The sequence below is a fragment of the Sylvia atricapilla genome, chromosome 3 (assembly GCF_009819655.1).
Source record: "Sylvia atricapilla isolate bSylAtr1 chromosome 3, bSylAtr1.pri, whole genome shotgun sequence".
NCBI lineage: Eukaryota > Metazoa > Chordata > Aves > Passeriformes > Sylviidae > Sylvia > Sylvia atricapilla.
Window position 1 is genome coordinate 63,567,382 of NC_089142.1, and position 25,210 is coordinate 63,592,591.

The 25,210-nt window shown below is 39.8% G+C and overlaps 1 protein-coding gene across 5 annotated transcripts in view; it reads left to right on the top strand.

Annotated features, from left to right (window-relative positions):
- The window catches only part of NHSL1 (NHS like 1), a 102,672-nt gene that overhangs the window by 58,850 nt on the left and 18,612 nt on the right, over positions 1 to 25,210 (top strand). For 3 of the 5 annotated variants that reach the window (XM_066315580.1, XM_066315582.1, XM_066315581.1), the window contains exons 3-5: positions 10,022 to 10,149; positions 19,166 to 19,358; positions 24,174 to 24,305. In XM_066315580.1, the coding sequence (XP_066171677.1) occupies positions 10,022 to 10,149; positions 19,166 to 19,358; positions 24,174 to 24,305 (453 nt within the window). The remainder of the gene's footprint in view (positions 1 to 10,021; positions 10,150 to 19,165; positions 19,359 to 24,173; positions 24,306 to 25,210) is intronic. The other 2 variants (XM_066315583.1, XM_066315584.1) reach the window with 1 other exon arrangement.

Sequence of the window (25,210 nt, forward strand, 5' to 3'; positions counted from 1 at the left end):
CTTATTTTTCATTATTTTAGTTTCAATTGTCAAGTTGCTATCAGAGCTCTTGCTCATGTATCCTACTTTTTTTACTGTTACTGAATTAATTCACTGTACATCTGTTGATGGTTTTGGCCAAGTTCCATACTCCAACTGCCCTTTCTAATAAGGAATTTCAAAAAGCAAATACTCAAATGAAACAAAACAGAATTCGACCAAGAGGCTACGCTGTGTGTGTTTGAAAGCTGGTCTTGTGCTGCAAAACTGAGCTGCTTGGAAGCATCTAGGTTGCCTATTTTTAGGTATAGTTTATATAGTACAGTGCTGAGTGTAAAAACATAGAGTGGTTGTATGTAGATTGAGTGCATGATACACATGAGCAGTGAAAGCAATTCCAGTGAAAGGGTTTAAAGAAGATAAAATTTGTTTCAAAATAATACTAGGTTTTTTTCTTAAACTAAATGAATGTGTTGTTTTCGGAAGCTATACCTGAAGGATTATTGAACCCATTTCAGATCCACACGTTTAGTAGAAAGAATGAATTGAAATTGTTAACTGTCTGTAGCATTGTTACTCAAGTGATGTAAAGCAACTTTCATCACAAGGAATATTGAACTTTCAGTTGATTTACTTTTTGCCTTTCTTCTTCCTTTGTTAGATTTAGGATGTTATGTGCTTGTTGGCAGCATTTGAGATAGCTTTACATTTTAAATGTCCTAGGAGAAAAAATAATGAAAAATCCCTTCACATTTTTACATTCGCTGTGTTCAGTTGTCTTAAGAGACAACAAATATCCATAAAATGCTAGAGAAAAAGCAGGGAGTGTTATTTTAATGCAAGCATCAAAGATAGAAAAGGAAGCAAATACACTGTTACACTTAAGACATCTTGTCACCACTAAATGCAATTGTATAAGCAACTTGCAGAAATTTAAATCAGCTTGAGACAAATGGTGATAATTATTTTGAGCACTCCCTAGTGACAGCTTGTTAACAAATATAATTTGTCATGGCTGTTGCATTTTGGTGCCATTAGAAAGGTTTTTTGTATCACTAAATCATGCAGATCACCTGGGGAATTAAAGGTGGTATTAAATATATTTGTTTTTTTAAAGCTCCAAGGAAAGAGGGGATTGATCAATGTCTTTGCAGTTACTTGACCCTGTTAACAGTATTTTGACATTTAAGAGTTCCTTTTAATTTGGATTTCTTAAACACTTGCATCTGATTTAGACCCTTGAAAATAAATCTGTACAACTGCTTTCCTTTAATGTTGCACTTATATGCCCCATCCTTTTGCTGCAGTAAGTGTCTGCCCAGCTGAGCCCTGAAGCTGCTTGGATGGGTGGGCTTCCCAGCCTGACTGGCCTCCAGTTACCAGGGCAGGACATGCTTCCCAGCGTTTGTGGGGGTGGGGGAAGGGACCAAACATAAAATACATTTTTTCACTTTCAGTAAGACTTCTTTGAAGTACCCATGCATACTTCTCTGTCACAGTCCAGCAAACCTGTGTTAGGATTACCTTCATCCCCTTGGAACACTAGACATCTGTGTTTCTGGGTAATTCTGGACAGCATCTGTCCTTAAAAGCTACCTGTGTGGCTGGGCGTGGCTACTTATTAATGAGACAATATGCAGAATAATCTTTTAAAAAGTCTACTGGACCGTTCAAGTACTTACTCACCAAGTAAGACAGCTTTGAAGCAAACAACTGAGTTTTGCTGGTGGTTTTTTTGTTTTGCCGTTTACCATTTTAAATGGTGCTTGTGGAAGAAATATGTTGGTATTTGACTGTCTCTGCGCTTGTCTTGAGCTTTTCTGTATGTACTGATAAAAGATACAGAAATATCAATATAAAACTCTATTTTCAAGTAAGGGGTGGGAATAATTAGGAAATCGGCTGGATTGAAAAAGGCTGTTACTAGCCAAAGCACCTAGACTGAGCTGTTGAGCAGAAGTTTTTTCAGCTGGGTGGCAACAGTACTCCATCTATTGAAATTCTTGACCCGTTTAACTGGGAGTCTGAACAAAATGGTGCACTGAGTATATCACAGCTGAAGTTCATGAACTTGCTTTGCAGTTAGTATTGGTTACAGTTCAGTTGTTACACAAGTGCATCATTGCTTTGGCTTTACAACATATTTTAAGGCTTTGATATAGAAGCAGTGTCTGTGATAGTCAAGTTCTGCAGATGATATGGGGATTTATACATTTAAAGAAAGTGGGACATGATCCAAGCTGAGTGATTTTTTGGGAGGAATGTGAAGTGGTAGAGGCAAGCTGTCTGCTGCATATTTAGATCCAGGGACAAAAATAGGTGCTGTGTTGGGAGTTAAATGGAGCTACTTTTTTTTTAAGTCATATTTAACTTGAGATATTTGTGAGAAACAAGATTGCCTTTGTACAGCTGAGCTTTTATATAGCCTGTCTCATCTACACACAGAGAGCTGTGCATTCTTAACCCCAGTTTACAAATAAAGGAGCCATAAAGGGGCACAGAGTGAAAGGTAGTAATTTCAGTTAGATTTACTAACCAAAGAAACCTTTGAACTAGGGTGTCTGTTTTAATTATGGTCCCAGGCATAATCATTCTCAACAAGCTCTTTATCTTGAAAAGTTGCCTCCCTGAAATTCCCCAGTTAACTGCATAGTCAAGCGTTAGCTTGGTTTTATCCACGTCTTACCAAAGTGCTGTGAGCAAACAGAGAGGCAGCCATGCCCTTTGAAGAGGTCCTGGTTCGGTGCTCAGAGTGTGTTTTGGTACTTAGCACCAGACCATAGGACAGTCCCAAACAAAGCACGACTCTGGCTGTTACAGGTGACAACCTCTTGCTCAGTGTTGCCAGTACACTATTAGGAAGCTGGAGATTTAGTCTTTGTTCACCTCATCTGTAAAGAACTTAAATTTGCATCTAAATGAAAAATACTTTTAACTCACAAAAGCACACCATCCAGCAAAGATGTTAATATCCCTATTAGGTTCTCTTGCCCCTCATGAGAAGGGCCTGCAGGCCCTTGGACCCAGTGCTGGCCATTATTGGTGAGGCATGATGAGAGTTAAGGCATCTCAAGTTCTTCCTTAGTTGGATTTATCCTGAGACGCCTTTCTGTGTGTTCATATGCTGCAGGCAGTGTGTACATACCTGTTTGGACTCTGAATTTAGGAGGCACATACATGAAATTTAGAACATGCCCTGTCTGTCTGCAGGATGTGAGTCCTTGACTGGATCTAACCCAAAGTGATTTGCTTGGATGTAGCAATGCCAGCTCAGAAATCCAGGTCTTGGACACCCACGCCTGTCTGTCACAAGCCCACACGATCTTAGTTGTCTCAACTCAACTGGAAAAATAAATTCAGAGTCTCTATCAAGTAAATTAAAATTACATGCACTTACTTAACAGCGGGGAAAATAATTTCTTTCAAAACCAAGAGCACTGATGCTTTGATCATTAAAGTGCATTGTCGCCTATAAAGTAAGAGATAATTTTAAACAGTTTGCATTTACAAGACAAATATATACTCTACTACAGTCTGTCTGTTTTAGGTGAAATTTTGAAAAGCTACTTGTAAGACTGTGTTTGTAGTTGTGACTTAGGGAGGAACATGGTTTGGGGATATTTACAGAAGAAGTTAACTACAGTGTTTGAAGACTGAAAAAAAAATATATTTCTGACCCTGGGGAGTAGAGTGGTTTTCCAGTGATATGTGCAGTGAATGGATAAATGTGTTTTAATATACTAGTCAGCAGATTTATTTCTGTAGTTGACAGTTTAGCTGACTTGAGCAGTTAATAGCCTCTCTGTAGTTAAAAAAAAAAAAAAAGAAGAGAGAAAAATAGAAAAATACAACTTACAACATGAAAGGCTCTGCCAAGAAGTCACCCAGACTTCAGCTGAGATAGTTTCTCAAGCATGTAGATGAAGCTGTCAGCTCACTGCGTGTCCCTTCTTGCTGACAAGGAGACAGCAAGAGGTGGTGTAAAAGTGAGTGATATGTGTGAAGTGTTTCCCCTTTCTACCTTTGTACCTGGGAGTTCTTGTTTCAGCAGCTCTGGGCAGCTCTTCCAGGCAGGCAGCACGCCTGCTCCTGGTCTGACTTACATTTCTCTTTGTATTTTAGCAATTAGTCTTGAGTTCCAGGTCCTGTTCTTGCATACAGGGAAAATTCAGATGTTTCCAGGATATGATTTTCCTGTCTTTTCGTAGCTTGACCCATGCAATGGGATGGGTAGTTATTGCCAGCTAATCGGAGCTTATTCAGGCGTCTGGATAACTTTGATGCCAAGTTTCTGCATTTTTACTAGTCAGTATCATGGTAGTTTAATTCTTTAACCAGTTCCTTTGCTGGCTACTAATATTTAGAAATGTGGATTTTAATTTTTCAATATTAGACTCTTCAATATATGCTTGTGAGAGTGTGCCTCAGTGTGTACATGTGGATGTAGACAGCTACAGAGCTTAAGGCCTGATCCTGCAACAGTCGTGTGAGTGGTGTTTGCTTACAGGAGTAATCTGAGTAATCTCATTAGGGCTAATTTAGTGAGTGATGGGTGCACTTTCAGGCCTGAAACTGGTCCAGGGTGGTGGCATAAAGCTATGGCTCTGTGCTCTTGCTGATGCTTTGCCTTAGGGTGAAGTCTCAGGCTCAGATGGGCTCTAGCCCTAGAAACCAGCACCTGGAGACTTTCTTCCTGCAGACAGGTGTATATATGGGTCACGCTAATACTGACAGACAAAATAATTGTTTTATGAAGAAGCTGGTTAAAAAAACCACTTACTCTTGCACAGTTCATTTACAATAAGAAAAAAAAAATAAGGCGCAACTTCTGAAAATAACTGAATCCATGTCCCTCTGACCAGTTCTCCTGTCAGGGTAATACATTTTCTTTCATATAAACTTGAAGATACTGCAACAAGTTTTACAGGTAAAAAACTCAGCAGATAGAAAATGTTTCCAGAGTCAGTTAAAGGAGAGGAAAAGAGCCAGTGCATCCGGTCCTCTCCCAGAAAACCCAGCCTTCCATCTGTCGTGGCACAGTGCAGCGTGTAGGTCTGACAAGGTAAACATTAATCCTGCTTTACCATGGTAATACCATGTCAGACGAATTACTGAGGTATCAGTGCCATGCCTTCTGTTCACTCCTGTGATTTGTGGCTCAAATTATCATGAGAGAATATTGTTTCAGTTGTTGGAAAAGCAGTAAATTGCCTCTGTGTTTGAGACTTGTTACTGTGTGTTACTGACTCAGGGGCACATACAAGTTCCTTGTATGAAATAGACAGATCTGTGCTGAGAGGCCTCAGAGGTATTTTCATACACTTGCCCTGACATTCTGTCACAAAGGCTGTAAGCTTTTGTATGGAGAGGTTGAGTTATTCACAGCAGTGTTGAATTCAATGCCTGTGGCTCAAAACTCTGGTGCACCTGGCTGGTTGAGCCTTTGCTCTCAGTTTGCTGCTGCAGGTACCTGCATGTTCTCCAGCTTATTTAGCAGGGGGAAAAAGAGCAGAGATGGGTGATGCACAGGACATGTCCCCAGCATGATTCTGTCTGATGGCAAGATTTAGCAAAGGCTGCAATACTGCAATCCTGAGCAAATATATGAGAGTCTGGGTATATAGCAGAGACTTGGCCACGATTGTATTGGGCACTGACAGCTTTAACACATTTGCTGTGGTTGTATCTCTCAAAGCCTATTCTAAAAGCTGTGGGGCCCCTTAAATGGCTTTGACTGCATTTCCCATGCACTTTTTTCACGCTTAACTAAAACCATCCTGTGAACAGCAAAACACAAGGAAGAATTTCAGGAAAATTTTCATTTTTTAGGAAGGGTTTCACTTGTACCACATAAGTGGAAATAAATTACAATCTGATGACAGGCATTTTTAAGCAGTGCTTCTAATACAGAGGAGGTTCTGAAATTATCTCACTAGTACAGAATGAAAACAAGAACTAATCTATGGTTTCACCTAGCCAGAAAAGCACTTGCAGGACAGCAGAAGGTGACAGGCAATGTCCCTGTGCACTTAGCCCTAGAAGCAGTCAGGAGATGAAGGGGAGGTAGCTTCAAACTTCTGAGTTGTGGCACTACCCAGTGCAGCCACCACATGTTACTGCAGTTGCCAAGGCAGTAACACTTTCCTGATTTTCCTGGAATTAATGTTTGTGTGAGCAAAATTGGTTCATCTGGGGCATAATCATATTGTTGCACATTTCAGATCAGATTAATGTGAAAGTTATGACCTGGAGCTTGTCTGCAGCATGTGCTGCAGATTTGGACTGGAAAGCACATCCTCAGGAGCGGGTGGTTGCCTGATGCAGTGTCCTGGGGTTTGACCTGCCAGTTCTTTGATGGAAATACAGAAGCACTGTGCCATTTTGTATGTTGTATGGTGTGGGAAATGGCAGCCAAGAGTGTGTATGTCCCTGATTCAGCTGGTGCTAATGTACCATACTCCTTTAAAATGAAGATTTTTAGTAACGAACTGGATGGGTCTTTCAGTTACCATGTCAGCTTCAGTACAGACATCTCTGAAATAACATGCATAACTGCAAGAACTTTTTCACTTGGTGTATACTGCTCTTCTCTGTTTGGGGTTGTCAGACAATGACAATGTATTGGTCCTCAGGGAACAAGGATGTCTTTGCAAGAGTAAGTATCTGCAGTATTTCCTAGAGTATCTCTAGCTCCTTCACTGGTATTTTTTTACAAAAATAAACCCCATATATCTGAAAAATATGAACCTGATTGCCTACAGAAGGACCTCTAATGTGCACCTCTAATAAGAGTAAGAAGATGGAAAGGAAGAGCCTCCAGCTAGAACAATTTTTAAACAGCAATTGCCACCCTTGGTTTGGCAGCGACCGTATCTTCAGTCAGCTGCAATGTTTGGCCTTGTGTTTTGCTTGTAGGTTGTTGCAACATGAAGTAAAGGATACCTGCCTAAAGCCTCTGGTGAGATTTGTTTGCCTTGGGTGCCATCCACAGTATGTTTCCTGCTGTGCTGCAATATGTACAGTTACAGTACATAAACAGAAAAGCTGTTCTTGGGGACAAACCACCTTTTACTTGGTTTCACCTAACAGTTTTTGGCAGTTTTGGCTTCATCAGCAACGTTGCTGCAATAACTTAAGAAGTTACATGGATTTAGTGTTGTGGACAGTGGGAGGTTGTGAGCTTAATAAGCTTACAGGTTGTTATTGACAGTCCACTTGAACTTGTGATGGGCTTGAGACCTTCGGTGTTGATTTCCTTAAGTTTTTGGAGCTTTTCTGGGCTTCATGAGGTGCCCTATTCATCATCTTCACCTTCTTGATTAGGAAAATAAATAAGGTCAAACAGTTAATATCAGAGCATTCGTCTGTCTTGCTCCAGATGAGACTGTTGCCTCCAGATGAGCCCCGTGACAGCTGTGACTCTATCGGAGGCCCACACTGGAGCAGGCTGCTGGCAGTCTCTGGGAATCCATGAACAGAGGAGGCCAAGCAAGAGCAGATTTGCTGGCAGGACTTCTGACCCTGTGGGGAACCCACACTGAAGCAGACTCTTTCTGAAGGACTGTAGACATGAGAGAACAACTGCTGGAGCAGTTTGTGAAGAACTGTAGCCTGTGGGAAGGTCTCATGTTGAAGAGCTTTTAGAGGACTGTTTCCCATAGAAGGAACTCCACACTGAAGCAGAGGAATGACCTCCCTGAGGATGAAGTAGCAGTAGGAAAAACATGATGAACTGACCATAACCCCTATTCCCCACCTCCCTGCACTGCTTAGTGGGGAGGAGGTAGAGCATTGCGAGTAAAGTTAAGCCTGGGAGTTAGGGGAGGAGTGGGTGGAGTGTGTTTTTTAGGATTTGCTTTACTTCTCATTATCATGCTCTTATTTTGATGGGTAATAAATTCAACTAAGTCCCTAAATCAAGACTGTTTTGCCTGTGGTTTTAACTGGTGAGTGATCTCACCCTGTCCTTTTCTCAGCTCGTGAGCCTTTTGTTATACTTCCTCTCTCCTGCCCAGCTCTCTCCAGAGGAAGAGAGTGATAGAGCAGCTTTGGTGGGCATCTGACATCTAGCCCAGGTCAAACCACCACAGGTTTTTTGGGGGGGCATGCAACGATGTCTGATGTCAGAGAGTTGCAGGAGTGGCCAGCAGAGACCCTAAGCCTTGATCCAAAAATGGGAGAAAAAATAACTGCATTCTTATGCACCCCTGAGGTTGTATTCATGTTTGTTTGCAGTGATTAATGATCCCTCTGAAGGTAAAAGCTGCAGTGTCTAAGTTGACAACTTAGTGTGTTAACCCATGCTACAAGCTGATGCAAGTCTTTGGGCTGTTTTGTTCTGCCACAGTCCGCTTACCCTGTTCATTTGTAGCTCGAACCAGCAACCAACCCATCATGTTGCTCACAGCTGTGAGTGTTATGTGCTGGATCTGGCTGGATCCAGTACCAAATTTGGAACAGTGGTGGAGGAATTTGCTTTGCTGTGGTTGCTGACAGTCATTTTTCACCTCCCTCCTGAAGTACAACAGCTTGCCAGATATGGACAATGTCAGCACGCTCACACATGTGGAATGGGTAAACAGGGTGACCAGCCCTCTGTTCCTGAGATACAGCCACTGACTTGCATCTCAAAATCCACACTGCTGCCTCAGGTCCTTGAATTGTGAGGGAAGGAAAGGTTCCTTCCATGCTGCCCTTTTTGACGCAGTAGGGACGTGTAGGCAAGGACATGTCCAGCACTGATGGAAATGACTGGTTGTCAGAGTGTCAGCTTGCCTCCTCATTGTTCATGTGCAGATACAGGGTGAATCCTAACTGATTAAATCCTCACAGATCTGTGGTTGCTGTAGGTCAGTTAACCTGTCAGCATGAGTCCTCCAGACCTCGGTTTCAGAAGCATCTGAGCATAACAGAGGACATGTATGCTGGAGTTGCACATTTTAACTCCACCTAATCATTTGTTAGGCAAAAGCCTCTCTAAAACCTTGCCCTTTGTATAAGAATTGCATCTTGTCTATTTTAAGGAGTATTCTGAAGATCAAGATAGGCAGACAGATGATAAAATCATAGAAAGGCCTTCTCCAGCAAGTGATGCTAAAAATGCTTTGTGTTGTGATAATGCCTGCAATTTGTGCAGAAATTTCAGTTCCTTAAATGGAAATACACCAAATACTTAATTTTCTTCTTGCTTTCATCATCTTTCAACAGATTCATATATCTGTCTTTGGAAACGTAACACTAACTGGTCTGATCAGTCTGATTGCCGCATCTTGAACATTTAATTTTTCCTTATGCTGTGGCGTCTGTTATTCTTTAGCACAATCACACTGAATATCAATTAGGAGGCAGGAAGATGATTGTGGAAAACTTGGTGAGGGGGATGCAATGCTGACTGGAATTTTGTCTATTGTGAGTGGGGATGCATGTCTGCTCTGAGTTCTTTTTGAACTTTAGAAACTGTAGTATTAAACTACATGTGTTGTGCAGCAAGACAAGTTTTTGAGATCCCTGTGATTTGCATTCTTCTCTTCAAAATCACAGTAAATGGTCTCTTCCACAGACAGGAAGACAAGACAAGTGGTCAGTGCCAAAGTTATTTAGCAGATGGTGCTTGAGTAGTGAGCAACATCATCATCAAGTGTAAGGCATATAATAGATGTCTACCGGCCTGGCAAATGAGACCCCTGGAGTTACTCACATGCATCCATCTCCCATCCTGCAAGATGATGCCATCTGTCAAGACACCGAGCCAGGCCTCACTTAAATAAATAAAGAAATCTATTTCCCCCTTCTTTCCAAAGCACTTGCCATCGCCTGGGTTAATACGCTCGCTCTGTGTGGGCTTACGTATGTCACACATGTGAGGGAGGAGGAAATAGCCATACAAATATGAGGAACACGCCCTTGGGTTCTGTCACTTGGGGCAGACAATGTTAATGCACGGTAAAGATTTTCAGAAAAACATTCAGTACTTAAATGCCATTGAACGCTAAGTAATGGCTCTTGCCATGATTTAACCTGCTGTTTGCCTCTCTTTCGGCAGAGTGTGACAAGCTGCGGCGGGATGGCTACCGGAGCTCGCAGTATTACTCTCAGGGTCCCACCTTCTCCTCATCCTCCAGTGCAATCTGTGGAAGTTACCAGGATGATTATGAAGAAATTGAACAAAAGGTAATGGTGGGGGGCAAAGCACTGGAAAAAATACTTCCCTAGTGCAGTTTAATTGCCTGCCATAACACTGTCCAAATGAGGCAGGATTTTTAGAGGATCACAAAGATGTTTAATTTCTTTGAATTGCAGTTACAGTAGTTAATCTGACTTTCATGGTCTCTTTAAACTCACAGTTCTACCCATGCAGTGATGTAAAGTTCCCACTGGCACATTCAGCTTGTGAAAGCAGGAAGGGGTTTGGTAATGTTATGGAGGGAAGACCCCAGCAAGGGTAGCTACTAAGTGTTTACATTCAAGTAGCTGGAAGAGCTATTCAGCAGCCATCAGCATACTTGTATTCTAACTTGGATAGGTGCATGCTTTGAATTGCTAATACAGGTGGTTATTCAGTTAGGTAGGAACTTTGTCCTAATGCATTACAACTGTTTGGTAAAGGCATCCAGAAAATGAAGATTGTCCACTCAGTTGGGTTTGTTGCCTTTCTTTCAGTTTACTTCATGATTTTTGTGCTTATATCCCCACATCTCAACTCCCAGTGTGCTTAGCTTAGAATCTAGAAATAAATTAAATAAAGAGAAGGAGCAGTTGATCACAAGTTTAAAGAAAGTTATGAAGCCATATTGCCTTATACATCAATTTATATAGAATTCAGTTACAGAACTAGTAAGTTTTGTTGTTGTTCAGAAGAAGAAAAATTCTGCTCTCCTGTCTTTATCCTGTTGTGCGTGTGAGCTCTGAAGGAAAAGCTGACTTTGGTGTAGTAGTCTAGGATGTTACTGCCGGGGTAGATGGCAAGATCCACTGGAGCGTGCCTGTCTAAAGCTGAAATGCCAGAGCTACTGGCATTTTCAAGATAGATATTCTAGAATACTTTGCCAAAAACAGCTCTTGCTTAGAGAGGGGGAGGATGTCCTTGATTGTAACACAGTTTAATTTCTTTGAGTTGTAACTAACCATATGTCCCTCTGTAGTGTGGACCAAATAACTCTTTATCAGCAAAATATGCAGACCCTGAGAGTGCACTTTAAAGGGTACAGTATTCACAGTTTTATCCTCTATGGGTTTTAGTCACATAATAAAGGGTGTTGTGGAATATGTAGAGTCTCTTGTCCAGGTGGTGATTGCATTTATCTGTGTATTGGCAGGGAACGTTCAGAGCATCTTGTTTAGCTGTATGTGGTATGTACTGGCAGTGAGCCGAGAATGTAAAGCACATTCATACTGTGGAATGCATTATAATGGTAATTTGCAAAACCTTGCTGAAATCAATGGAATTATGATTTCCACTGAGGAAAGTATTAACACCTTGTTTGTAGCTATTAATGTGCTGCACAGAAATGCATACATATATGTCATCGACTTGTCCTGGCCAGTGCTGTGCAGCATATAACCATATAACACATGTAAAACTAATGTAACATTTAAAAAATATAAATACACTTTTCTTTAAACAGTTTGCATGAAAGTATATAAGCAAGGGTGAGGGTTCTTGGAGACTAACAGCTGTCATCCTTTCTTGATTAAGGGTTTTTTGAGTGTTAACATAATGTGTTACTAACAATTTTTGTGCATTCTGGAGAAAAATAATGCAACTAAGTATGCTTTAAATATAGGATAGCACTCCCATTTCAAATTGGAATAGGTTCCTTGAAATATTATAGCTGAAAAAATGATTCAGAGCTGTGGAGAAAGCTAGCTGCCAAACTGACAGTCTTGGCTGTTACTGATTATCTCAGAACCTTAGCCTTAACCCTGCTACTCTTATTTCTGCCTCATAGAGACATACATTTCTTTATGTAAACTGTAGCATGATTCTCCATTCATATTGTATAACTTCCTTTTGTGGAATTTTTTGACCAGTATCTCTGTTTAATTGGCACCTTTTTTTTTTTTTTCCTTTTTTTTTAATGCTGTAAATGTTTGATCTTTCTTTAAATTAATGTTTACCACAACAGATTTCTGAACTTGAATTATTATCCTACTGGTAAAGAGCCAAGTAATTCTAATAAGTCTTATGCCTTGAGGGAGTCATATTTCTTTTGTCAGGAGAGTTCTTCAGTAACAGTGTGGAACTGGGGTCACCAGAAGTCCTGTGATTCAAAACGTGAACTCCTTACCACTAGATGAAAGCCTTATAGCTTTGTTGTCTATTCAAAGCAAAAAAGCCAACATCTAAATTCTGTGCATGCAGTATTTATTTAATAATTGAAATTTGAGAACAGCAAAATAATGATGGGTGGATGAATGCTTATTTACTGGTCATAAACTTCTTAGCTGATATAATTGCCAGCTTGCAGCAAAAAAGAGTGGGTGATACCACAATGGAAACTAGCTTTCCCTCTTATTTTTAATCTGCTTCTAAAAATAATAACCATAGCCAGATATTTTGCTTGTCTGTCTACAATGGAGACAATATGAAACCATGTCTAGGTGTCGATCCACAAGCATTTTCAGATTTTGTGGAGGTGGGTGTCTGTCAGCAGAGGGTAATAGTCACACCACCAAGCATGTTGGTTCAGCATCTTAGGAAATGTCTAAGATAAGCAGAACATAAGCTGTTCCAAAGAAAACCACTAAGGAGAAGCAGGCCCAACTCAAAAATGAATAGACAAAATTAGAAAAGATAGAAAGCTGGAGTCTTTGAGTGGAAGTTGATACAAAATTAAGTGTATGAATCTGCCCATTTATTTTTAGTGTTGATTCTTACAAGTTAGATGAATGGAGCACAGGCCAAGTTCCGGTGTAGTACTGATCCTAATTGAGTTTGTTGGTGATTAAATTGGTTTACCTGGATTTTACATCTCAGTACTGTGACGAGTCTTCTCCTTTCTTGTAACTTACTTGCTGCTGTTGGTGACACAACTTGGGAACTCTTCTGTCCTTCAGTATTACTCTGTTTTGCCAGTGTAAAAGACGTTTTGAAATGTCACATTCAAACTCCAGTTCTCCTTATGTTCTGAAATGTATGCATGTGTATATTAACTGTATTTGTCTTTTGTGTGTTTTTTTCCTTGCTCCTTTTTCTTTCCCTTTTTACCACTCATTCTCTTTGTTTCTTTTTGTCTCACTCAACAGTCTAGTCTGTTAGACTGCATCTCTCAGTCTTGCATTAGCGCCTGCTGTAACTTGGTTCCCTGGAAGAACAAGGTACTTTGCCCACAAGTGGGACCATCCAGCTGCCATATCTGCAGCTTGATGTTACCTGTAGCATTTAGCCTGTATGCAATCTTATTCTGCCCTTTGCCTTCAGTTGTTACCTGCTGCTTTTTTCTGCTTAGAAAAAAAAAGCAATTGTGAAAAGAAGAGTCCCATGCCAGGTTTGTTTCTTTTATGTTCCTCTGTACTTCTTTTTGTCTGATGTACAGTATCCTGTATTTACTTGGTTCACAGAATTTTTTTCCCCTTTTTTGTCTGTTAACATTTGCCTTGTTTGAAACCTCTCCCCCAATGGACACTGTGTTTTATTTAATTGGCTGCTTCATTGGTTTTTAATTAGTCAAGGAAAAACTACTAATTTGGAGGAATGTGTCTTTCTTGAATGATAAATGTGAACTACAGAGAATACCTGCTCCCAAGCAAGCAGTATTGCATGTATTATTTCTTTATTCCATTTAGGAAAATATTTGTGGCCCAAAGCTCATGGTGTTTTTCCCTAAGTCTCATCATTTGGCTTATGAACTTTTCTTTGATATTTATGCATTGGGTGAAAAAAACACTTATTGGAGGGGGGAGTGGGATGGGGAGAGAGTATATTTTTGCCACTGTGATTATCTGAACTATTAGTTATCGCTCCGATATCTGCACAAAACTGTTTACTGTCTTAAGTGACAACAACTACACCAACTGTACTGATTTGAGGAAGTCTGATGCAAAACTTTACTTGGTGTTAAGAGGAGGTAAAGTTGGGCACTTCAGTTTTGGAGGTGAGAATGCCTAAAAAGCCCTGAGGAATGAGGTCTGGCAGAGCTGAAGATACCCGTGAGTGGTGGTGTCCTCAGGTGGCCTCCCTGCCCCTCTGCTGCAGTTGCATGGCACTGCCTCTGTAAGCAGCACATGTATTTTGTACCATTTACAGTGGTTTGGTTTTTTTAAATACTGTTTACCGAGCTGAAACAGCAGCTCATAATACATGAAATGCCAAAGCATAAGGAAGTGCTTGCAGAAAATCTTTGAACAAAGAAAAGAGGGCCATTCTTCAGTCATCACATACTCAGACTGTGCTGCTGCTGTGGGAGTTGTGGATGCTGGAAGTTTACACGAGTTTAGAAACAACTGGGCGCATTCTTACAGGGCGAGGACTCCATCCAATGTTGAGAGAATATTCAGGAAAAAGTATCTGCTCTATGCATCCTCAGATTTAAATTTTACCTCGGTACAATGTATTGGTCTTTATCTTAAGGCAGATACTAGATAGTCTTTTTGAGCTCCAAATAGTACAGAGCTTGTGTTTTTTATCCTGTTACAACAGAGTAGAGGAAGAAAAGAACATTTCTGCAGTGTTGTTAAGGTGATATTTTGCTTGATAGTCAGTAATTTCACTTACAAAAAGTTCTTTCCTTACTGAAACACAAGGAAGGTTATGAAGTGAAGAATTTAGTAGGATAGTAGTGCTGGCTAGCACAACTGGAGATCTGTGTGTAGAAGTAATAAAATGGAATGTTCTGTGAAAACTGTGGGAACTAGAATTGTGACCTTGGTCTAGAGGACACCGAATAGAGCCTAATGACTAATCTATCTAAAGTGTAAATTCATGCAGATTTATAATGTGGCAGTGTTTCATGACACAGTGTGAAACTCCACGGGTTGAATTAGGCATGTGAAGTGCCATTCTCAATTGGCTGGGTTTGGGCCTTGGGTTTCTTTTCCCTGTAACTGATTGTCTTGATCCCTTGGTGTTGGGAAAATGGCTCTTGAAGCCATCAAACTTAGTAAAACACTGGGACGCAGAAATAGGATGTTGGCAAATATAATAGACAGCTGAACTAGTATGGCTGTTGTCTGCAACACTGATTTTTTTTCCTCTTATTTTGTTTTTCTGATAAATTATGATTTCAGAAGTGATTTTAGTAGACAGTCGGGTAAATGGCATGACTTGAAGTTTGAAATCTCTTTGTTGAAAATTTAAATTTGTATGGATTGAATTTTTCTCCTGGAGGTTCCATCTGTTTTTAAATAGTGTAGTATAAATCCCTGTTACATAAAAAGGATTTAGAATAAACAGATTATTTAGGCAGAGAGTGCTACAAGATACATAGCATAAACTCATTTGTCATCTGGGACCTCTCAAATAGCATCAAAGTGCTGAGATAGTGAAACTCTCTTGTTGTATCTCAGCAGCTGAGTTGGCTGGGGGACAATATGTCAACAAGGCGTCTGAGAGGCTCCAGTTTACTAAGCCATATAGCTTGTCTATAAGATATTTATAGGCCATTTTTCTCCTGGATTCTTATCTTAACTCTCATTTGAAGGTTCGTGCTTTGTCTCCCTAGTGCATGTTTGTGAAAATGCTGCAAGGTCCAAGGCTGTTACTTTCACATCCCACCTTTAACCTTTACCATGTCCATGAAAAAGAATGAATCCCAACAAAGTTTCCTGTGGAGATGAGTATAACAACCCATTCCATAGATTTGAGCATTTAAGACTAGCAGTAAAATTATTATGGCTCAGAGATGCTTTAAAAATGAAACAAGTATTTCTGTTATGAACATAGAGTTTACGGTCAGCTATGCCTCGTTCTACTTTGGTGTAACAGACCTGACTGGAGAAGACATTTATGTCACACAGCAGCAATTCACTGCATCTTCCAGCGAGCTTCTGTGCTGGAAATCTGGGAACATTTGCTAAAAATACATAAATTTCAATTTCATCCTAGTATATATAGGTGAATAATTTCTGTCTGAAGAGGGCTGAAAGATGAGTTGCTGCATTCCTCTAGCTGTGTATAGTTTCATCATGCCTATACCATTATCACTGAGAGTACTTCAGAAGAAAGGGTCTAAGTAGAGACAGCTTGTTCAGGATCCATGGAAAATGTGCCTACAGTTCAAATGTGAACACTTATTCCTACACCCAAAACCAGCTCTTTTACGGAATTATTTTGTAGAAGTATATATGTGTGTCCTGTGGCAGGAGGTCGTTCTCACTGACACTGCTTTGAACTTAGCTGCACCATTGGATTTTCAGTTGCTTCTCATTGGTTATATGTCCATATAACCTGACACATTTCTGTCTGTCTTACTCCATCTTGTCTCTGGTTTTCTCAACTTCTAATTCTGCAAAATTTCTGATTAATGTTCCACATTCTTTGAATAATTAGGATTCCCTTGTAGTGAAGCAGATGCTTCACTTCTTCAGTTTTTCTGTTCATATACTATATGTATATATAGTATATATGTATACTGTATGTTCTGCTTGGCTTGGGTGATTTCTTTGAAAAGGAGGGATGGCTTTGTAACCAGTATCTCTGCCAGTTGATGTACTGGAGTAGCCCTTAGAGACTGCTGTATGACAGCTGAGACCTGGCACTGCAGTGCAGTCTGAAGGTGACACATACTGATGCTGACAGTATCAAGCAGGCAGTGTATTTGAAAGTCACTGGTGCTCATCCTCACCGCAGGCAAACTGCAACAGTATGCTTGAGGTATCTCCATTGGTCTCTCTGATTCAGGTGGAGAAAAGCTCATTGTAAAACAAAGAAAACAATATTTCTTTGCCTCAACCCTTGCTTACTCCTTCAAGTGCATATACACATGCCTGCTGTGACAGGTGGGCTATCACCTCTCTGCCATGTTCCTTACAAATCCTTTCTCTGTCTCAGTCGCTTTTTAAACCTAACTGGGGGGGAAGCATGGCCTGGAGGCAGCTTTCTCTTCTTCAGTGGCATTCCTGTCACAAATTGCTCAAGTTAATGAAGGTGTTTATGAATTTGGATAATTCAAGGTCGGAAAGTCCTTGCGTTTCTAAGTACGTATATATGTGCCCACATTGTATGTGTATATAAACAGTGTGTGGACACACTCTCAAAAAAAGATAGGCACTCGCATAATATTATTACTTGCTTTTAGATCCAAGTGATAATAAATATTACTGAAAAATTACTGGTGTCATCCAAGAAAGTTGTATTGATAGAACTGCCAGGGCTTTCACTGGGCTGAGCCCTTACCTACAGAGCAGCATCTATCTCTTCCACAGGCTCTCTAGGAAAGAAATTGAGAGCTGTCAGAAATTGATTATTTCCCTGAAGAAAAGCTCCCACGTTTTGATGTGTGGTTCCAAACCACAGAATGATATTAGTAATAGTTTCATTGCCTGAAATGTTTTTTTAGTGATTCTTGAAGCGGTTTTACTTGTCTATTACTTGTCTTCTACTTTTTGGCTGGAAGTTGCTTTCATTTTTATTTTCTATTTAATAAAATGTTGGACTCTATCCTAAGGTATGTAGAGTCAAAGCATAACAGAATAAATAAATGGTTATTTATTTATAAACAATGGGAACTCCTCATAGTAACAGGAAGAAAATTAAGTTCAGAAATTACAAAGAGCAGTTGTAGCAGTGTTCGGGCATATCTTTTGTATAGCACTCGGCTTCAAGAGAAAACAGATCACTTAGACTGAACACCCAAAATAATAAAAAATCCATCTATTATAAATAGGTGTGATGTTTCCTTCCATGCCTGTGTGCAGCAATGAGGGGGGAAGAGGCAGTGATTCAGTACTGACAACCCTGTTCTGAGCAGTATTGGACTTTCCAAAGGGAGAGAGTAATAAAGAAAAGAGGGAGGTAATTCTGGTTGGGTGGTAGGGAGGAATGTCTCAAAGCAAACTCCTCTGGAGCAGAGGAGTTGGCAGGTTGCAGAGAAATCTCTGCTGCAAATGCTATGCAACTCCTCTTCCATGTTCTCTGGTCTTGGTTTGTCTGGGGGCAGAAGGAGACTGTGGTTGGTTTTACTCCAGGTCTTCCTTCCTCTCTTGCTTCCGGGATTCCCTGGAGTGTGTTGGTGGCAGGAGTAGGGAGGAGGAAAGGCTGCTTCTCTCAGGTTCACTTGAGTTTGTGACCACCTGCTAGAAGCCCCAGTGATGTACAAGTTCTGTCAGTAAAAAGCTTCTCTATAGCTTTCTCTGTCATTACTGGCATACAAGCAAAGTCCTTGTAATGGAAAACAGATTTGGTCCCCAAAAGGAAATGGTTTTTTTGGCTTATAACTTTGGTGGAGGGATTTGCAACATCTTTTTCTCATGCAGAAAGATTTTTGTTTTACTGGTTGGGTTTTGTTGGGGGTTTTTTTAAGCAAAATACTGTATGGAATTGAGTGCCACTCAAAGTGCCACTTTGAGAAAGACTGACTTTTAAAATTGCCACTCTGTGGCTACTAATAATATTAAGTGCTTTACCTCTATAAAAAATGAGTAACCCCTTGGACTGTGGCATGAGTTTCTCCAAGTCCAAAGCAAAGTTACGTGCTTACCTCACTGATCCACTGAGCTGATGACTCTGTGGAGTGTGCTGATTGGTTCTTTTAGCTCTGCTAAAATCTGTCTTTCGATAACAGGATTCTTCCTGAGACCGTGTGTATTCATACAGCCTAGTGCATCTGGAGCAAATCAGTGCTCAAATCTCCTCTTCTAATAGGGCATGGGGAGGTGAGAGGCAAAGGGAAGGCAAACAAACCTTGGTGCAGGGAGTGGGGTTAATTGTGCAGGAGCTATGGCAGTGTGTAAAGTGTAATTAGTTACTGTGCTTTGCTGGGTGCTACACCATGCTTCTCTCCTTCTTTGGTATATATTCCATAGACTAATCAAATGTCTTGAAAAAATACAAACCAAATGTTTTGTTGAGCATTTTTTGTGTGCTTCTAAAACTGCTCTTTATGTAGGTCACAGTGTGATATTTGTGAGGGTGTGTTTTGCTCCACAAGCAGTCAGTGCTGACTACAGCAGCAACACCTTAGTAATACCCTAGTCCTACCTATTTTTTTTAGTAGTGAACTCATATTGTTGTTTGTATTTCTGCTTGTAGTGTCCTGTCTCTCCCCCTGAAGAAGAAAAGCTTATTACCATCAAAAGGCCTAAAAGTCCAGCTACAAATGAGTTATCAGATATCAACACCCAAACCAACTGGACTAAGTCTCTCCCACTGCCAACGCCAGAAGAGAAAATGCGACAGCAAGCGCAAGCCGTCCAAACAGATGTGGTTCCTATTAATGTGACTGGTAGGCTTTTAATTTCAGTAATTGCATTACACTGATGAGGGAGGGCAGAGATGAAAAGGGATCTGTACAGTTGGTTAATATTTGCACACTCATATATTCAATGCACGAATTTTAAATTATTTACCACACCTTTCTATGAAAAGCTTTTTGCGTTTAATAGTCTAAATCTGAACTTAATTAGAAAATATCAAAATCCCTTTGAATTTTCATTTATGGAGATAGTCAAAAGATGTGGGCTTGAAATAGCATTATATATTCATGAAGTGAAAGAAGAGGGCTGATAAATAGTAGTGTTTTTCTGTGGACTGCACTGAGGATATGTAATTGAAAGTCATGTTTTATCCAATGTTGATGATATTTCAAGATTTTGTTCTAGGAACTTTATTTAAGGAAAAATGTCTGGAACTTCTGCGTTCCAAAGATAAACTTCTGTGCTACAAAAATAAAGAAAAGAGATCTAGGGTCTAATTTTTATCAGCAACAAAAGCTTTAGGTGTCAAGAAGAGTAGGGTTAGAACAGCAAAAGTTAGTGAGGCTGCATCGTTGAGCAATATTCTAGGTAAGACACTCCACTTACATAAATATAGTCCACATCTTGTTATGAACTGTGTTTTAACTCTTCAATTTGAAAATGCTCTTTGATTTTACAGTTGCAGAATTTTTAATCTGATGAAGTTAAACTACATTAAATCTAATGCTGCATAGACGCTTTGTTGTGCATAAAATAGGATTTCTGTTAAAGATGGAATTTTCACTTCAATATAATAACGTGTTTTTTTCTGCATAGTATCAAAAGATTGTCTCTTATTAGTTAATTCAAATAACTGACTGCTTGCCTGCCAAAGCCAGGGTGATATTCAATATCCAATTTATTTCAAATGCCATATGGCGTGCTCTGACTCCGTGCTTACTCTGACAATCAATAGATTGCAATGTTTGGTTTTGTTTTGAAAGTAAACTAGGTTCTCTTTCCCTGCATGACAACCAATGCTTTTTTCACCTCTATTTTCAAAAACTAGTATATTAATTAGTATTATTTAATAGTATTTAAATATTCTAGTAGTATAGGAGTAAGACAGCTGTAACAAACATTGGCAAACTCTGAAAAATTAACAAGAAATTATTCCTTAAATATCAGAAAATATTTGAAGTAAACAGATGAAGACAACACGAGATCGTGAACACCCCACCTCTGGAAAACTAATAGAAGGAAAATACATGCAGTGCGGAAATGTTACTGGGCCAGTTGGCATTATCTAGGTACATTAATTTAGAGTACAACTGCAGAATGCCAAGTTATGGGAACAGTGAATAATCTGACATAATCAATAAACTTGAGTAGGGCTTAGATACTGTGACAGCAGGAACACAGTATACTTAGAGAAACAGTAATCTGTTGGTTGATTTAATCACCCTGCATACTATAAAAGATACGGGAGAGGTAAATAGATGGAAAGAAGAATGAGGTGAAGGGGTGAAATAACTCACAGAATTAATTCAGCATCATGTGGAACATTACCTTGTTCAGATAAATTATGCTGGTGACTTCAACCTGCATAATTTGATTGGTGTAGCAAAGCTTGCTGTCCCCTGAATTGTTTAGTCAGGACTCAGAAAACTCAGCAATTCTCAACTTTTGTGGTTGAAATGGTGCACGTGCATATTATATCTCGCTTTTCTGGAGTGTGTGGTTGATCACTTACTCCCTTATAAACATGGTAATTGGAAGAGGTAGAAAGGAAGGGCATTAAGGGAAGACTGCTGTTGCACCATGTGATCTGGTCTCCAGATCTCACCAATCCCTTTCCCTTGAAATAATTGTATTGCTGCTGTGAAACAAGGCAAGCATGTGAGCCACACACAACATACAGAAAAAGCTGCTGTCCTTGTTCCTCTTTAAAAAGTCACAATCTGCTCCCCTCCTCTGCTTTCCCACACACTGAGTAAATTTATTTCGTGAAGTTCCTTATGTTACTGCACGAGCAAGGAAAAAAACTGACAAGAAATCCGGTGCCGTTTGTTCAACATAACACAGGACAAACCATTGAGGATTTTTGTTTTGGTTTGGCTTTTTCCTTCACACACTCCTTTTCTTACTCTCCCAGAAGAGAGGTCAAAAATTTTCGTTTTATTACTCCTGGCATAAAATAAAAGGTTAACCTCTGAAGAGGCTGCTGGCAATTGATAACATTTTCAGCAGTGGTGATTGTGCTACAAAGGCCTCTCACGTGGCTGTGCAATAAATGCTCCATGAGTTCAGCTTTCAGGGCTCTTTGGTGAACAGATTGCAACTAATACAGTAGTCATAAAAATGTGTTGGGTAGCCTGAGGTGTAGGGGCATTGCATTAGGCTGACAAGCTGCTGGCTAGATATACAGATTTGGAAGCAGTTTCGGTATCAGAGTGCCTGGGCTGAGCTTTGCTCTGGAAGGGGTTGGACTGAATTTTTTCAGTGGTGGCCAGTCTTTGGATTTACATATCCTATGGGTTAAAAGATACATAAAATGGTGTCTGTTCTCATGGGTCTTCCGGAACTAACTTTCTTTCCAGATGGAGGAGTCTGGTAATGGTGGAGGTGATCAGTGCCAGGCTGGATCCTGGAAAATATTTAAGCATTTGCTTGAGTCCGGCTTGACTGACTTCAGTGAGATTTAAGTGCATAGATTTCTATGAATCCAAAGAAACTGAGTAAAGTATACAAGGAATATCTGGATGATTTATTGCAAACCTGTAATAGAAGGAGAAAAGTATTCTTAAATCTGTAAAATATACTTACCATTGACATCAGTACTTTCTAAAATGAAAAAGATGACAGTGAAGAAAGAAAAAAAGACTGAGACGATCTGATTTTCCTTGTTGGATTTCACTGAAGCTACTATTTTGAAATTCTACAGATTTGCATAGTGGCCTTTGTATCAAAAGCCATTAAAGATGGATTGGTTGAGTTGGCTTTTAAGTAGCTCATTTGGAAAAAATTACTGTGATCAGTTGACACAGTAATATTTCCCCATGGCCATCCTGTTTGTGCTGTCTGAGGCTTCATGTAAAAGACTCTCTCCTTGTTTGCACCCTCTCCTTACCACTTATGTTTTATTCCAGAGCTTTATTCAAAGCTATGTTACAATTTTCTTGCAACTCACCATCTCAGGCGTGAGTGTTGGTCTTTGAGTGGATAGAGATATGTTCAGAGATGCAAAACTTTCTCTTCAAATCTGTTGGATTTGTATAATGGGGGTAGAATTATTTTTATCATCATGCAGGACAGGATAACCTAATGTCCTGACTTTTGCCCCATATGGGTCCTAATAGTAATGCTGCCTGAGACAGTGGATAGTCTGTCTCAGTATTTCAGGACTTCTACTAGGCCAGTGGGATCCATAGCTCTCATTTTTAAAATTCCCATGGGCTTCCTATGCTCTCTTAATCTGACTTGAGTCAATCCAAAAGTTGGATGAAACTGGCATTTTGTAACTGCAAGGATTCCACTCAGCAGAAGTGCAGCCCGTGGTCAAGGCTCCGGTCAAACAGAGTCAGAGTCTTTATATTTACAACATGTTGAATGAAAATGCTGTGTCTTTTCCTTGCATTTTCACAAGTCCACGTGCTACACTTTAATGTATGACTGTATCTTTAACTGTTATAGAGGTAATGAGGTTTTCTGTGCTGCTTGCTCGACACACATCGTACTGATGTGCAGTCAGCCAGGGGTCATTTTTATAATGTATTAGTTACTGTGTGTTAATCACTTTTTAGAGGTGAATAATTTGGTCATCAATTTTCAAAAACATGTACAGTGTATATCAAGGTTTTACTGCCTTTAAGTTTTAAGTGGGTCATCTAAGGGACATTGAGCAGTACTTTAAAATGCTTAAACTTCTAAAAAAGGAACTTACATGTAAGCTACGGGGTGGGTAGCTGTTAAATTTCTGGAAGTGACAGGGAATTAGCTCGTGATCTATAAGGCAGTCTTTATCTTACTGCTAGTGAAATGGCCAAATTATAAACCTCTAAACGAAAGTGAATTCCTAAAGAAAAGCTGCTTTATGATAGTGGTTCTCCTGGGTCCCATTATGATACAGCACATGGTCATCATAAGGCTTTGTCTGCCAAAGTCCACTTACAGATTTATTTTTTTTTTAGCTCTTGCCATTGTATATTTTTATAATCATCTGTAAGGTTTCAGTTTTAAGCAGCTTTCACTCTGAAATATTTATGAGTCCACAAGATCAGTTTGATCTCTGCGTGCTCCGTAGTTCTTATTTGTATTTGTGTTAAAAGATCAACACCAGAAATGTGGTACACTTGACAGGTTCAGAGCAACTTGGAATGAAATAGAAGGGCCTCATGCGAGCTAATGATGTAGCTGTGCAAAGGCATCGTAATAGCTGTTGCCAATAGCAATGTCTGTTCCTGCATAAACCATTGTGATCTTTCATTTTCATGAGCAGATTTGCTTTTTCTGCAGCTCATTACTTAAATTAACAAAACCACAGAAAAACCTATGAGGGGCCAAATCCAAGCAAGGATTCTCTTTGCTTATGGAATTAGAGCTGCTCTCACCGAATGTGAACTGTGTACAGGAAGTCAAAATTCCTTTTAAAACATGCAGTACTGTGTAATGGAGATTTGTGTTTAAAGCCTTACTGTGACAGTGTGCTGTATCTTTCTTCAGTGTAAACCTTCATTGTAGGACCAAGCTTAACACCATTTATTAATGCCTTTTTTTCCATTTCTACAACAAAACTAGTGGAAGAAAATGCATGATGTCAGTGTGCTTGGAAGTAATGTTGCTTTGCTTGTTCTACCATGTATTAGGGGAGAATTTCGACCGCCAAGCCAGCATTCGGCGGTCTCTAATTTACACAGACACGGTGGTAAGACGGCCGAAGAAAGTCAAAAGGAGAAAGACTATTACAGGAATCCCTGACAACATACAAAAGGAGCTAGGTATGGCTCATCAGAACTGTATTCCATCCACTGTTCATTGTCACTGCTTATCATTACTCATTACATTAATAATTATCATTATTAATAACATTACCAGTGCTCATGAAACCAAATACAGTCTGATAGCCTATTTCAGTTCCAAATACGTGTGTGCCTCCTTGCCACCTCTTGCATTGGGAAGTTGGGACCTTTAATCTGTTGACTTCCATCTCTTAAAGGGAACAGGGTATTTGGAAAATGGTGTACTGGTACAATGAAACTCTGCAGGGATGTAAGGTTTCTGGACTTTATTGCTTTCCTTCAGATTTGGTCCGCTTCTCCAGGATGTTCACCACAGCAAAACCAAAGTGGGCAGGTGTATTGGCTTGTGAGTAATTACTTGTGGAGTAAATCAGTTCATGGATGCATTCCTGAATCTGCTGAGGATTATATCAAGAGTGAAAAACCTGTTTTCCAGTTCACTTTTGGCAACCCCTTAAGTATCAGTGTTATTTGATTGGCAGTAACTTACCTGGGTTTATTAGCTATTCTATATATTCTAAAGGAGAGGTAACTTTCCGTTAGAATATATGGGATAGCTAATAAACCCAGGTAAGCTGGGTTTGTTAAGAGGGAAGACTGCCTGAGGCAGTGTTAATGTGACCTATTCAGTCACATTTATGCTACCTCAGGCAGTCGTCCTTCACACTTTGTAGTAGATATGAATTCAAAGCTGGTGAAGAAATCTGAATTTTGGCAGACACTTAGCAGAATTCTTTCATTTAAATTGTGTTATTTTAGTTTGCTTTTTAAAAATCATGTCAGTTTTTCCCAGATTATAATTTTACAGGTAAAAGTATGCTCCTCACACACTTTCTTTCTCAGTAGAGGAAGAATATGTTTTAAAATAGTCTGGCAGAACTTAA